Source organism: Maylandia zebra, linkage group LG2 (genome assembly GCF_041146795.1).
Source record: "Maylandia zebra isolate NMK-2024a linkage group LG2, Mzebra_GT3a, whole genome shotgun sequence".
In the NCBI taxonomy this organism is placed as follows: Eukaryota; Metazoa; Chordata; class Actinopteri; order Cichliformes; family Cichlidae; genus Maylandia; species Maylandia zebra.
Window position 1 is genome coordinate 20,189,955 of NC_135168.1, and position 16,570 is coordinate 20,206,524.

Genomic DNA, 16,570 nt, shown 5'->3' on the forward strand with positions numbered 1-16,570 from the left:
ATACTTTACGAGAACGGATGACAACAGGGCAACTTGCAATACTTGCAAAGTAGATATTTCATTTAAGGGAGGAAACACTACGAATATGCAAAAGCATTTGCTCACAAAACACACGATGACCTTAAATGAATGTCATGTTTTTAATTCCGCTCCGGACTCGTGAATCACAACCCAGCAGCAGCGGTAACGTTTGCACGTCCTCTCCCGTTAATGCGGCAGGTAAATAATCAAATAACAGTGCATATTATGTTAGCGCGATCGGCGTTATTACAAAATCTGCCATTACTGTGCATTTGGGTGGCCATGATGAGAGAGACAGAGTTTGGCTCAGATGCTGGCAGTTCTCGCTGCAGTCTACCGTTAGCGTCTCCTTTCAGGCCAGGATAGACGAATGTCACCGAGCAGTGACTAAGTTTGTGGTCAAAGGCTTGCACCCATTTGCCACAGCAGATGCCCCCAATTTTCGGTAAGTGAATGTGTTTAATTGTAGGCAGGGACATTACTGGATATTCTTGTGTAATTGCTACTGAATAATTTATGTTATACTTTGTTATTGCTACAGAAGAATATTTATTTTATTATTTTACAATTTTTTTTTGCTGGGGACCCTGTGACACCCCATTGAAGAGCCGTAGGCTGTAGATCTCTTAAGATCTCACTGTTGGGTTTGTAAGGCCATGTTACTCCTAAATTTCTATCTTGTTCAAAGAGAAGATATAAAACAAAGTTCTAAGCTAATCGACCTTAGTGTTCTCCTTTTTTAAAAAGAATCGATAAGAGAATCGAATCGTTAAACAGAATCAAAAATGGAATCGGAATCGTGAAAATCTTATCAATACCCAACCCTAGAGCCTGATGAGTTAACACTTTGCATCTCATACAAATACAATGCTCAAACTGATCGCCACACCCCCAAAAGAGGGTGGAGCTTTGGGTGCCAGAAACAGCATTTGTTCCTGTCACCTTCCCCTCACTGCCGTTGATTCCCCATTATCAGAACTTAACAGTGAGGCTCAGGAAGTGAAAATCCCATTCATATTGCCCATTAAGGATTTTGGATATGATCCATAATGCTGTGACCACTCGGAGGAGACTTAATGATGAGAGAATGTGAGAGAATATTTGCATGGCATTCATTTTCATTCAGGCTTTCTTACTCAGATAAAATTGTTCGAGGCATCTACACAGATGAGCTTCCCGGTTACGGAACAGTAGTAGCAACACTTGTGGTGCACAAAGACTGAGCATAAAATGTATGGCACTCTTGCAAGACGTGCATATATGACACTGCTGGTTTGGAATCATTGTGCATTGCCAGCACCTGCAGGCATTAGTAAAAGAATTGATGAGCTCAGACAAGTACAATTCCGATTCTTTGGAATATTTTTATCTACTTCTCAATTTGAAGGGATGAGGTATAACAATGCAGAGGCATTAACAATATAGATGGCACCATCAAAAACAATGGTTTGAAATCACAATTATTATTAAACCACATTATTAATTCAATATCATGAGAAACCAGTCAGTTAGCTAGATTTAGGCAATAAAAAACTTCTCATTAGGTTTGGTTTAACTCCACAGGTTAACATACATTTCAGTCTTTCCGCAGTCCTCTTAAATATTTTAGTTTCACAGTCATGCTGACTGTCAGGAAAGATGGAACAAATTAAGTCGATGAACATAAACAAGCATATATGGTATGAAGGTTGGGCTTTTATTGTGGAAGGAAGAAACCCATTTCGCACATGCATGCAACAGATTGATGTGTGATAAAGAAGGGACGGCTGCGAGATGTGATTTTCGACTTCTGCATATGCTTTGTCTTTATGTTTTTCACTACCTGACTCTTTATTAAAGACTCTCTATTAAAGAACAAACTGGAAAATGACCTGGTTATGGAGTATCTAGCGATACAATCAGTTTATCTAGTTTTAATTATTAAAGTGTAATATTTGAAGATTTTTGGCTAAAACTCAAAATAACTGAATTAACTGAATGTATGGTGAGCTTTGGGTTCGGTTTGTAAAAGCTCTTTAAAAACATGCATCAGAACCTTTGTGTCTATGCTTATAGAAGCTCCAGGTCGAAGAGTGATGCTTCAGTAAACACTCTTTACACTCCTCCTTTTCCTCTTCCTCCTCTGCTCCTCCATCACGTCTCTGCGCACAAACATGATCAAATACAGTCCTTTGTCCCATCTGTCTGCTCTTATGAATATCTTCCCCTCTCCTCACAGCCGTCTTGTTGTTCAGGAAGGTTTTAATGTAATGGAACGCCGCCGTGAATCAGGCGCATGAATGCTGCTGCCGCCAGCGCCGCGCGGCCTCCACCTCCATCAATCTGCTGATGCATTCTGGGAGCTGCTTCCCTTTCACTTGTCTGCAGGCTGTTTGCTCAGGGTTATAATTTACCTCTGCGTTAACAGCCACAAAGGGAAGCAGTTTGGATTTATCTGCGGCTGCCCGGCGTCATGACAACGTCACGACCAGAAAACACAGCACCTGAAAAGAGTCACCGGGTTGGACACCAACTCATCATGGAGCCTCCAATACAGAGTGTGAAGACTGCAGGTTTCCATAAAGAGAAGCCTTCATTTAGCATCCCAGCATCAATCAAACAGAAACACGTGAAAGAGATGTCTAATGGGTCAAACCGAAGCTCTGACGGTTATTTATAAAACCCAGTCTGCACCACACACATTATTCAAAGATGCACGCCAACACTCAGACGTCACCCTTTGGTTTGCGAAGCTTCAGTGGGAATATTTAAGCTGCACCCATGTTGGTTTTTTTCTGAAGCCAGAAGGGACCATAAGTAGAAAAGAGTGCAGACTGCTAAGTTAGCCCCACAATTACCTGTGATATATTATTTTAGCATGGGAGTCTAGGTGGACTGACTCACTCCTGGAGCCTCTAGTGGACATTTGAGGAATTGCAGTGTTTTACAAACGTGTTAATAAATTCTCAATGTCAAATTGTTTTCTCCAAAGTTTGAGTCAGTATGTTGAAATTTTGAGATAATAACCTGAAATTTCTAATTATGGATGGCAAAAAAATCCACAGTTTTGATTTTTTTATCCATTTGCACAATACTATGTCACTTTTAGAATCATCTGCACTGATAGCTAAGCTAAGCTATTTATTTCTCAGGATAGTTATATTGTTACTTGTTACAGTTATTTGATATTATATTTTGCACTATCCTACTGTATATTACTGTATACTTGTATTCTATTGTACATATTGTATATCTTATTCCTCTGCTCCTCTGTCTCTCTTGCTGCATTGAGCATGTGTATGACAAAAGAATTTGCCTCGGGATAAATAAAGTTCTTTTTATCTTATCTTATCTAATCTTATCTTTACCCTTTTTCATTTTTCATATTTATTTCCTATCTTATTCATAGCCTTTTCCTTTTTTGTTTTCTTTAGGTCACGAGCAGTTGTCCAAGCATTTCACTACATATCGTACTGTGTATGACTGTGTACGTGACAAATAAAATTTGAATTTGAATTTATCATGTGAAGTTAAAATGGATGAATCCAGTTGTAACTATAGCTGATAAAGTAATCTTACAATGGACAGCTAAGTGACTAAAACAGTTCCGGAGTTCTGAATGTTTACGCCAACCCTCATACACTCAAGATAACATTTTACTAATAAAACCTAATAAAATCTTACAGTTTGACCATGTTAGCAGGCAGGCTAGCATTAGCTTAGTTTAGCAAGAAGAAATATTCTTTCTTTGATCCTGAAAACAGAATAATTCCTCCACGACTTCAGTGTCCTGCTGATGTTGAACCCCGATGTACGGTCAGATGGTTTCACTGGATAGAACAACTTTTTCGTATTATTTCTGCTGCACAATTAATTAAATTTAAATCTTGATTATGATTTTCACTTGACACAGTTAAATTAGCATGACTGTGCAATGTTTAAAGTGTGTGTTTTACCAATTAACACGCAAAGAAAAGCAAATCAACCGCTCCCCAAATCAATGCTTGATGGTGTGCCTGCATGAGCCAATCACAGCTGTTCTCTGCAAAAGTTTTATTTCCGGCATAGCTTTGATTTCGTTTTGGGTTTAGGTGCAATTTTTTTTTCAAATAACGTCTTTTAAAACCACAGCAGGTAGCTTCCCATACTGGAGTTGTCAGATTTTCTTAGGCCCATTTACCCTAAAAGAGATTTGTTTTTCCTTCCTTTTGCTCATTGGATGATTTAGGTGAATGAGGATGACCGATAATAAATGGAGTTAACATGAGCACTGAGCATCGCAATGTGCCGTCACTAGAGTCTTTCAAGAAACTTCTCAAAAGTCACCTCTGTGTATTCAGTACTCGTGCTCATTTTAAACTTCAAGTGCACTTGTTGTCAAATGCAGTGACCTGATTGGTCCGAAAAAGGTGAAAAATATTTTTAACGCATTAAATATTCTCAGGAATTTTAGGCGTCCGGTGTGTGAAGGCTATAAGAGTAATTGGAAAGCATGTAACATGAAAAAAGTAACTTAAACCATGTTTCAGTCTGGTCCACTAAAGTTTGATCTGTTTCGTGTTTTGGCTTTTTTGTGGCCCAGATCTGGAATGAGAACCACTCCTTCCATGCGGCGAAAAGGATCACGTCCAACGAATGTAAGAAAAGGTCTCATCGGGTGTTTCTTTGACCAAACCCAACCGCCACGGTTCCTGAACCTGAACCTTCGTCTCGGAGGTGAAGAACAAGCAGCATGATGTTCAGACTCCTCCTCCTCTTCTACCAGAGGAACAATGAGCCTCTGTTGAGGACTCCCAGTCGGACGCTCCGATGGAGATGATGCTGAAGGTGATCACATGCAGATGGATGGGTGGGGATTGGGCGTCCTGACACCAACACAGGGGTCATGACCTCGCAGCACTTTGCAGACATCTGTGCCTGTTGCACATTCCCCAACATCTCCCTCTGACCAATCAGCACTCGGCGAGAATGTGTGACCTGCCACCCCTGAGGCCACGCCTCCTTTGATACACACACCCTCATCAGCATGCATGGCTGCAGTCCTGGTCTGTATCTGACCTGTCGGGCAACAATGGGGGGCTGCGGCTGATCTATGGCCGCCGCTGCTTTGTGCCTCTGTCACAGAAGAAGAGAGAGCAGAGCAAGCAGGAGGAACTTCCTGTCAGATAAATTAGTCCTCGCTCTAAATTCCTGCTCAGAAAGCAGCTCAGGAGGTTAGAAACCCTGCTGAGGGCCTACAGGCTGGGCAGACTGTGTCGCCCCCTGCAGGTAGAGCTGCAAAACTCCCTTAAAACACAAGTTTTTAACTTTCAGTGAACTATTTGAGGTCAAGTGTCTAGCATATAAATAAAATATGTATATTTATTTTTAAAAATTTGTATTTAACAATTTTAAAGAACATTCTAAAAAACGTAAAAAATTATATATTTCTTACTTTATAAATGACCATACTTACATAAATCATATACTGCATCTCCATGTATGTTTATGTTTCGCTTGATCGCTGCACTTTTGGGGTGGTTCAAGACTTTTACCCAGTCCTTTTTGCTCTCCTAGCTGTGTGGATGCTTTTTATTAACAGACAAACACTTTTTTTTCCTTTCATAAACATTTATTTCAAGTAGTATAAGAAAAAATAGATTTTTTTTACATTGTTTTTGTTTATATGACTTTTTATACAGTACTTTCTGTGCATTTAGAAAAAAAGTCAACACGAGTTATTTGATGTAGGCAGCAGAGCGAAGACAAGTCAGAGCTGACAGAAACGCCAAGGATGCTGGGAAAAAGAGCAAGAAACAGCAGAACAGCCAGCTAAACAAACCACGACCGGAAAAGTGCTTTTAGACGCCACGAGGCGGCGAAGGCGACCCTCTGAACAGGAAGTCGAATTTAAAAAACAAAAAAAAAAAAACCCAAAAACAAAAACAAAAAAAACAAAAAAAAAAAAAACAAGCACACAGTTTGATTTCAGGTTTTATAAAAGTGCCCCAAATAATAATTAAAGTGGAGACAGGAAGCAGTTTGTTCTGATTTAGAGTCATACAAACACTCCTCTCAGCTGATGTACATTCAGAGAGTTCACACACACACACACACACACACACACACACACACACACACACACACACACACACACACACACACACACACACACACACACACACCTGTAACTGTGAAGACATGCGAGCGCAGAACTTTGGCAACACGTCAGGCTGAAGGTCGAGTGGCAGCTGGAAAATACAGCAGACATCTTGGTGATGATGTCACAGTGCGGACTAGGGTTGGGGGGAGGGAGGAGCCTAGCCGGGTCACATGGCATGTTTCTGGATGCCTGGGGTGAACTCCTTGGCATTGGGGTTCAAGCTGCTGGTCACCTGAAGGAGAGAAGAAGAAAATCCGTCATTGTTATTTCTGTGAAGAAAATAAAGAAACAGCCACCTCTGCTGGACAGATGAGGGTCAACAGTCAGAGACTAATTTAATAATCAACTAATTGGGAAGAAAAAAAACCTGAGAAACCAATCAGTGTGGAGATGTTATCAGACACGTTCAGGCACTGTGCTGTGTCTCACTCAGCAGCTCTTTCTGTATTATTGATTTCATCCTTTTTTATTGCACTATTTTACACATTGTTGTATCATATTCAGCTTTACATTCAGATTAAACGTGTTTCAGTGTTTCAGGTTTTTACTGAATTAAAGGTCCTTTGTCTTTTTCCATTTGGCTATACTAATTATTTGTGTAGTTTTTATTCTATTTTTCAAACTTTATTTTATTTTATTAGTGGTTGTTTTTAATGTTTTGGCTTTGGAGTATATTTGCTGTAATCCTACATTTTTTTTATAATGTGTTGGAATAATGTCAGCTGACAGGACGCCATCTTCTGTATGGAACGCCAGGACTGCCATAATGAATTAATTAAATACACCATTAAATAATTAATTAAATGTGGCAATAATTAATTAAAATTGGAATTAATTAATTAAATAAATAGTTATGACACATGTAATTAATTAATTATTGACACATTTAATTAATTATTTAATGATATATTTATTTATTTCATTTTGGCAGTCCTGACGCCTGGCTCTCATCATGAAATAATTTTATCTGTCAGCCTCACCCATCAAACTCAGGGGGTGGGGTTAACGCTGCCCATGCAGCTTCTCTAACATTTGATTGGTTGCCGTGCAAAGTAAGTCAAAACAGGTCGATCCTAGATAATCGATTGCTTGTGTAGACTTGGGGCAGCCAGGTATCCCAGAATGCAGATCAAATCACAGGCAGCAATGGTGGTGGTGTAGTTTTAAAATACCCCGTTTTTCTGTCACCAGCTACACTTTTAACAGTGTTTTAGCCGCGAATGTCGCGCCGTATGTCTGGTCAGGTTGTCAACACAGAACATGTTTGCAAAAGTGCTCAGATGTTTTCAGAGATTTCACTAGCTCTGCTAACAATTAGCATGCAGAGTGCACCGAGGGGGTTACGTTAACCGGTTTGTTTACATATTCCACTCTCCGTGTTCCACATGTTGCATTCGCAGATTCTCATTTTCACCGAACGATCGTCTCTTTCCGCCTGGTCTTGTGTCTCTGTGCTTCTGTAACATAAAGAACGAGCTGACATTTTTCTCACGAAACCAGCGATCAGCTCAACAGACCCTCAGTTTACCTGCATGCATCCTCCTCCTCATCTGTCAGCTGTTTAACACCTGCTGCTAATTCAAGAAACACGCCTAGTTACCTGGTGATAGTCACAGTTTAACTGGGCAGCCGGTGCTCGATATAACGCAATGTCAGCGCATTTTTCTGCACAAGATAAGTAAATATAGTGTTTTCCCCGAGCGCAGAGCTGCTGGAGCTTGTTTCCTTACAGAGCACTTTATAGGCGAACAGCTTCATCAGCGGCTGATGTCCAATCACCGGCACACAGCTTTGAAACCTCAGCTGAGTTTTAGCTCTCAGTGGTTAAACGCTGGACTTCATTCACTCAGGTTCTGTCTGTCGGGTCACGTTTACTTCGCTGTTTTATTTACAACTGAGCAAATCGGTTTGGCTGAGGTTAAAGTTACGTTTCATAACTGCATAGTTTCACAGACGTTTAATGGTTCACTGGCACATGTGTTAGACTGAACTATCATCTAAATATCATCTGTTTTTTAATAGTTATTCAACTGTATTCTAAGCACCAGCTGTCTGTTAGAATGTGATTTTTTTCTCTCTCTGTTGGCAGAGGTATAAAAATGCGCAGGAAAATCTGACGTGCATGGCAAACTTCACCGAAGATATTTAGGGAGGAATAAACACACATCAAACATAAATGAACCATTTGCCTGTCTCCATAATTGAGAGCATTTTATCTTCTTATGTCAACACTCTCTCTCTCTCTCTCTTTTTTTTTTTTTTTTTGCTTTTTCGGTCATGTTATGTTTACCTGTCAAAGGCTTGTTACAAACTATGAAACACATCGTGCAGACTTCTGGATGTTAGAAGAAAACTAATACTGCTCATGAATGAGACTAAAGGCAGGAAGGTGTCCTTTAAAACTAAACATGTTAATAGGACCTCCCTATTTATATCATAGTTTATGATATAGCACGTGTATTTCAGTAATAGCCTGCTGAGGCCACTATACGTGCTGGCCTCATATCAAATGTGAAGGCAGACTGAGTCTATGTTTGACGTTTTTTATATCTAATCTTCCTTTTCAAACATTTAAACAGCAGCGAGTCTGCAGCTGAGGGAATACAAACTCAAATTGTCGGAACAGGTTTGCTCGTTTCTTGGATTCATTTGGTGATTTATTAAATGTATAACTGTTATTCTAATCTGCTGCTGAGTCTCTTACACTTTTCTTTATGCAGTGATTATTACGGCTGTTGCAGTGATTATTACGGCTGTTGCAGTGATTATTACGGCTGTTTACATTCCCCCACAAGCCGACACTGACCGTGCACTCAGGGAACTGTACAGCGCGATCAGCAGTGAGGAAACCGCACACCCAGAGGCAGCGTTTATCACAGCCGGAGACTTTAATAAGGGAAACCTGAAGAAAGTCTCACCAAAACTCCATCAACACATCCTTTTTAACACACGTGGAAACCGGCTACTCGACCACTGTTACACCTCTTTCCGGGATGCGTACAAAGCCCTCCCCCGCGCCCCATTCGGCCAATCAGATCACTGCTCCATCCTGCTCCTGCCCGCCTACAGGCAGAAGCTGAAACAGGAAGCTCCAACCCGGAGGGCGGTGCACTGTTGGACGGACCAATCGGAGTCTGCGCTGCGGGACTGTTTTGATCACGCGGACTGGGAAATGTTTCACGTGGCCGCCAGAGACATTGATGAGTACACAGACTCAGTCTGTGGATTTATCAGGAAATGCGTGGAAGATGTCGTCCCATCCAGAACAGTTAAATCCTTCCCAAATCAAAAACCCTGGATTAACGGAGATGTTCGCGCGGCACTGGCGGCACGGAGCACCGCCTTTGCCTCCGCGAACACATCGGACTACAAACACGCACATTACCAACTCCGGAAGACGATCAAAGCAGCCAAACGTGAGTACAGGGACAGGGTGGAGCAACAGTTTGACAACCCTCGGAGTATGTGGCAGGGACTAAACACGATCACAGACTTTAGAGGGAAAACCAGCACACCGCAGACCACGGCCTCTCTGTGTGAGGATCTAAACGTATTCTACGCTAGATTCGACGCAGCGAACACCATGAGACCGGACAGTGTGCGCACCGCGGATGACGTCAGTGCGCACACTGTGTCTGAGGAGGATGTGCGGAAGTGCTTCAGGAAGGTGAACGCGCGCAAAGCTACTGGTCCGGACGGGATTCCCGGCCGCGTCCTCAAGTCATGCGCGGCTCAGCTGGCTGGAGTGTTCACACACATCTTCAACCTTTCCCTCTCTCTGTCTGTAGTCCCAGCCTGCTTCAAAATGGCCACCGTCGTCCCTGTACCCAAATCCTCCACCATCTCCTCATTGAACGACTGGCGACCTGTAGCCCTGACCCCCATCGTAAGCAAATGCTTCGAGAAGCTGGTCAGGGACTTCATCTGCTCTGCACTACCCGACTCACTGGACCCTCTACAGTTTGCATACCGCCACAACAGGTCCACTGATGATGCCATAGCCCTGACACTACACACTGCCCTGTCACACCTGGAGAAGAGAGACACGTATGTGAGAATGCTGTTTGTAGATTACAGCTCAGCATTCAATACCATCGTTCCCTCGAAGCTGGACAGGAAACTGCAGGATCTAGGACTGAGCAGCTCCCTCTGCAGCTGGATCCTTAGCTTCCTGTCTGACAGACGCCAGGTGGTCAGACTGGGCAGCATCACCTCATCCCCCATCACACTGAACACTGGTGCTCCACAGGGGTGTGTACTGAGCCCTCTCCTGTACTCACTCTACACCTACGACTGCACAGCCACTAACAGCTCCAACATCATTGTGAAGTTTGCGGACGACACTACAGTGGTGGGTCTTATCACCAACAGTGATGAGACGGCTTACAGGGAGGAGGTCAGCGCCCTGACCCACTGGTGTCAAGACAACCATCTCACCCTCAACGTCGCAAAGACAAAGGAGTTGATAGTGGACTTCCGGAGGTGCAGAGAAGTACACACCCCCATCACCATCAACGGCGCTGCTGTGGAGAGAGTGAGCAGCTTCCGGTTCCTTGGAGTACATCTGGCTGAGGATCTTACGTGGTCAGTACACACAAACAAAACAGTGAAGAAGGCGCAGCAGCGCCTCTTCTTTCTCAGGAGACTGAAAAGATTCGGCATGAGCCCCCGCATCCTCAGGACCTTCTATCACTGTGCCATTGAGAGCATCCTCACTGGATGCATCACCACCTGGTATGGCAACAGCACCGCCTACAACTGCAAAGCTCTCCAGCGAGTAGTGCGGTGCTCTGAACGGATAATTGGAGGTGAGCTTCCCTCCCTCCAAGACATCTACAGGAAGCGCTGCCTGAGGAAAGCGGGGAGGATCATCAAGGACTCCAGTCACCCCAGCCATAAACTGTTCAGACTGCTTCCATCAGGAAGGAGGTTCTGCAGCATCCGGTCCCGTACCAGCAGACTGAGAGACAGCTTCTTCCATCAGGCCATCAGACTGCTGAACACGTCATAGACACCTCAGCTTCACTACTGGAACTTTAACATTATGCACTCCACACTGTATATAAATGCCACTTGTTTTGCACATATTCAACTCTGTATATTTTATATATTTTATTATTATTATTATTATTATTATTATTATTATTATTATTTTTTTTTTTTTTTTACTATTTAATTTGTAAAAATGTGTATACACACACACACACACACACACACACACACACAGGAAAATATTTAGTATACACATCCAGAAATGCATACACTATTATATATTGTACATATATTTATTAGTTTCAGGTTGGCCATTCTTGTATTTTGCTCGTTTGTGTTGTTGTGTTTGCACATCTCTGTTGCTTGTGGGGCTCGCACACAAGAATTTCACTCGCATGTGCTGTGCCAGTGTGCCTGCACATGTGATGTGACAATAAAAGTGATTTGATTTGATATATTTTCACGTCTCTGGAATAGTTGGAAGTTAGATAGTCAGCTGGGAAACTTTGTGTTAACTCATGGAGCTGAGGATATCGTGGATATCGTGGCTATGCTGACCTCGCTCCGTGGTGTACAGGGCCGTTTACCCTCATGATTAATATTCACAATAAAAATATTAGCCGAACATCATGAAGTCTGTATGTGTTTCATAGTGTCGAACAACCTTTGTACAGTTAAAGCCAGCAGTTACTACATGACGGAAACACCAACGTTATCTCTTTTATGTGTTTATACACAGGTCACGCTGATACTGAACAAAAACCCAAAGATCAGATGTTAAACAGATTTATTTGCTCTCTCTCCTCCTTAAACATGTTTTTAATGTTAGTTAGAATTCAGAATTGGCGACTGAAACACGTAGGACACATAAGAACATCAGGAAATAAAACACCGATAAATATAACCTCAGTAAAAGAACTCAGCGGGGGTTACTACAGCTGTGTACCGGGGTCTGCGCTTTGTCGGTGGGATTGCTTGCGAGGCGAGCGGGTCTATCCCACGCTTTGCCGTGAGACTGGGCAGACATCTCCGAAATCATCGAAACACTTTTGCGAAGAGGCTGTATCTTGACAAAACGACCAGACACATGAAGATTAAACCACTACATTCTCGGCTAAAAAAATATTAAAACGGTATTTGGTGACACACAAACAGGGTTTTTCAAAGTTCAGTTCTGTTAGCTTCCACATGCCGGTTGTTGTGTGCTAGAAACAATGGCCACCAGGCCAAAGCAATGGTTTTGACTCGATCAGCGTTAACCCCGCCCCCTGAGTTTGATGGGTGAGGCTGACAGATAAAATTATTTCATGATGAGAGCCAGGCGTCAAGACTGCCAAAATGAAATAAATAAATATATCATTAAATAATTAATTAAATGTGTCAAAAATTAATTAAATGTGTCAATAATTAATTAAAATGTGAAATACATAAATAATTAATTAAATGTGTCAATAATTAATTAATTAAATGTGTCAATAATTAATTAAAATGTGAAATACATAAATAATTAATTAAATGTGTCAATAATTAATTAATTACATATATCATAACTATTTATTTAATTAATTAATTCCAATTTTAATTAATTATTGACACATTTAATTAATTATTTAATGGTGTATTTAATTAATTCATTATGGCAGTCCTGGCGTTCCATACTTCTGGTGTCCTTTTATTCTTATGGCCAAAACACGAGTTTTCTCTGTAACCAATGGTAAAGGTGATAAACTCACCACCACATCCAGGTCTTTGTCGCCATCGAGGACCAGGAGGCTGATCTGCTCTTGCAGCTGGCTGACGCTTTGAGAAGGGAGATCTCTGGACGGGATGAACCACTCCCACTCCTCCTCCTCATCCAGCATCTCCTGGAAACAGCGCTCGATGAACTCCTCCTCCCACAGCTCCTCCTCCACCTGCCGAAAACACAGGCAGAGAAGCAGCAGTCACACTTTTGTTGGACCAACGAAGAACCAAAACTTTTAACATGTCGTCCAACCTGAGAGCGAACATCACACAGATAACACTTTAAGGAGAGATGCTACAATGTTCTTCGGGTGAATCTGCTCTGCACCCCCTTCTACTAATCCAGTTATCCTTGTTTCCTTCTCTGCCTAAGATGATGCTGGTTAGCAGCTCAATAAGTAAGCCCAGGCTTTCCTAATCTAGCAATGAGCGTGTTCACATGTCAGAGGCGGGGTTTGCAGCACCTGACCAATCACAACGAGACGACTACTCGAAACAGAGCGGCTGATTTTACAAATATAAATCGGAAACATTGAAAAGAGTTTAACACAGAACAGAGTTAAAGTAACACAGCAGCTGCAGTCCTCCTTCCTTTGTGAAACGTAACGCTCTCTAAAACACAGCTCCACAGACTGTTTCCTTTTTCCAAACAAAACATCCTTATGGAAATTTCCAACCGGACGCCTCCCACCTACTCCTCTGTTAACCGACTCCACACGCTGTCAGCTGATTGCATAATCAGGCCACTGCCTGACCTGAATTCCAGCTCAAGGAGCCACTGCTTTGTGGTGCACACAGGCTTCAGCTGCTCAGTGTAATTTTCCTTCAAACTGTAAATTTCCACCTTAAAATCACAGCTACTTTTAAGAATGCACAATTTCCAAATGTTAACCTTCCTTTAACCTGTAAACAAACCCCTAGATTTCCACCTTAAAAACGTGAATCTGTAGGCAATGACCTTTGTTTTCAGTTGAACAACACAGGTGTTGGAAATATTCTATTTAATCATACTTTCACCTTAAAGTGCACATTTTTTGCTGTAAAAATCACAATTTTTGACAAACAGATTTCCACCTTAAAAACCAAAATCAGCTGAGTTTGTACGTAAACATACAAAGTTTCTTTTTATCTTCAACTTAGAAGACAAATCTTAAGGTAAAAATCTGGACATCTGTATATACAAGATGTACAACAGCACAATTTCTGGATTTAGCCTGTAAAGATAATTACAGATATCCACTTTAAAAAGTCACCCATCATGCTTTTGGATACTTTCCCTGCCTTCAAATCAAATCAACCTAATTTCACTTTATCTCTCTTAATCTCAATAAACTACAATTTAAAATTCACATTACCACCTTAAAAATATGTTTCTAGATACTTCTCAAATAAACAAGTCCAAGTTAAGGCTATTTTTTCTTGTAACATAAACCCCAGATTTGCACTTTAAAAGTCTATCTATGGAAACTGATCTTCCAAGCAAAGCAGATTGGAATTATACTGCAACACTATGACTAAAACAACAAAATTCTGACATGTAGTTTCCCTTAAACCTCCAATTCCAACCAGGAAAGTCTGTCTGCAGAAATCTACACCATAACATACTGCTTTATCCGCATATGGGAGCTTCACATTAGAGCAACGTGAGTGTAATCTATAAAAAAAAGAACAGATTTCCTCCTTAGAAGTTGACTGAGTCTGTTTGAAAATACTGATCTTTGCTTACAACTAAAAACAACCGTTTAGGTACAACTTATCTTAATCTGCAGATTTCCACCTTAGAAACAGAGCTCACTGAGCTCATATAAAAATGAACAAATCTGCAACTTCATGTGTTTATTCCCACCTTAAAAATTAATCTTGGAGTGTTTTTCAGATGCCTTGTCTGACTCCCAAAATAAATCACCCTCAAGTCAAACCTTAAAGCAGTCAGAGGAGATGTGCAGATGCTGATCTTTCATTTTAAGTAGACGAATACAGACTTGAGGTGTAATCTGTCTGGAAAATGACAGATTTCAATCTTAAAGGAGAAAGCTATATTTGTCTGCATACACAAGTTTTAGAGAACAATTTCTGGGTGTAAGGTGAAAAACAGATTTCCACCTTAAAAGTTATCTGAGTCCACCTTACATTGGACATAATGTATCTATAAAACAATAGTTAATAAAAAGATAATTAGTCTGTAATCTCAGGCAATAATTACTCTTTCAACATATTATTCAAACATTAGATTTCCACCTTAATAGTCAACTGAGTCTTTCTGTAGCTACTGATTTGAGGTATAACTTCTCTTTAAATGTGTTCTACCTGAAAAGATCAACCTGCTTTGTTTTGGATGACTTTTCCTCCTCCATAATAAACTTAATTTCAGACTCTTTAACCATTTTTCCGCCCTAAACGCAGATTTTTTCACTTGCAGTCCAGGTCATCCTCGTCCCAGCTCCTCACCTGCCTGTTGAACTCCTCCTCGTTCTCCATCCACATATACTCGGCGAACGGGTCGTCCTCGGCGTTGAACTGGCTGGTGAGGATCAACTCGGTGCCGGTGGTCATGTTCGGGCCCCCGCTGCTGATGCTCGGGTCTTTCATGTCTACAAGGAGAACCAGAGGACACAGTGAGGGAGAGGGACAGGGGTCAGCGGGAACAAACACGTAGCTTCGGCCGTTATAATGCTCGCTGTCATGGCCGCTGTCTGACGGACAACAATAGCAAGCAGCTAGCGAATAATTTTTGGCGAGAACACAACAGAAACAGAAAAATATCACCGCGAAAACACCACCGCGAGCACCCAGCCGCGTTAAAGGAGCACGGGGGGACGGGCATCTGTGTTCTTATGAAGCACAATACCTTCGGGGGTGATTTATTCGACGACAGAGAAGACAAACAGTCAACTCGCTGGAACTCGGTTGTTGCTGTAATGGCCGCGCTGCTTCTGTTTGTTTACATCTCCACCGTAACCGTCACCGTGCGCTCGCTCCTCATTGGTCGTTGACGTGTTGCCTTCACGGGCCTCGTGGTTTAACATCGGAAAATAGGAATCTGACAAGAGGACCACATAAGGTAAACGTTATTTATACCAGAGGTTAAGAATCTCCTCTGGGTCTCTGTTTCATTTTTTTATTCATTCACTAAATATCACAGTTGGGTACAGAACCTTATGTCTGGATACACATTATAATTGACGCTACACTTTAGCTTGTTATTTTTTTTTATATTTAGTCATCAATGTAAGTAGATCACTGGACATCATGAATAAATATCAGCTTAGGTATTTCTCTAAATTGATGTAGCTACAGTTTCCATTCGAGAGAACAGTCATGGGTCTCTGTTGATTATTATGTTTACAGATGACATTGTGAACTGCAGTGAGAGCAGAGAGCAGGTGGAGGAGAGGTAGTCTCTGGAGAGAAGAGAAGTAAAAGTCAGTAGAAGCAAGACAGAATACATGCATGTAAATGAGAAGGAAACAGGTGAAAAGGTGTACATGAAAAGAGCTCAGGTTGAAGGTTGATGAGTTTAATTAATTGGAGTCAACAATCTAAAGCAATAAACATTGCACAAGGGGAAGAAGAGCATGCACACTGGGTGAAGTGGAGTGGTTGGAGACGAGTGTTGCGGTGACCCATAAGGGGAGCAGCCAAAGTATAAAGGTTCAGTAGGTGTAGGTGTTGTGATTCTTTTATGTAGAACGG

At 41.6% G+C, this 16,570-nt stretch overlaps 1 protein-coding gene across 1 annotated transcript; it reads right to left on the bottom strand.

Annotated features, from left to right (window-relative positions):
• Window positions 1-5,576: 5,576 nt before the first annotated feature.
• On the bottom strand, window positions 5,577-15,883 carry LOC101478209 (polyadenylate-binding protein-interacting protein 2). The gene is made up of 4 exons (XM_024804140.2): window positions 15,726-15,883; window positions 15,326-15,468; window positions 12,868-13,047; window positions 5,577-6,374 (listed from the first exon to the last, which is right to left on the bottom strand). Exons 2-4 carry the CDS (start codon window positions 15,464-15,466, stop codon window positions 6,309-6,311), a joined length of 387 nt encoding a protein of 128 aa, XP_024659908.1. The 5' UTR covers window positions 15,467-15,468; window positions 15,726-15,883; the 3' UTR covers window positions 5,577-6,308.
• Between the last annotated feature and the right edge of the window lie 687 nt (window positions 15,884-16,570).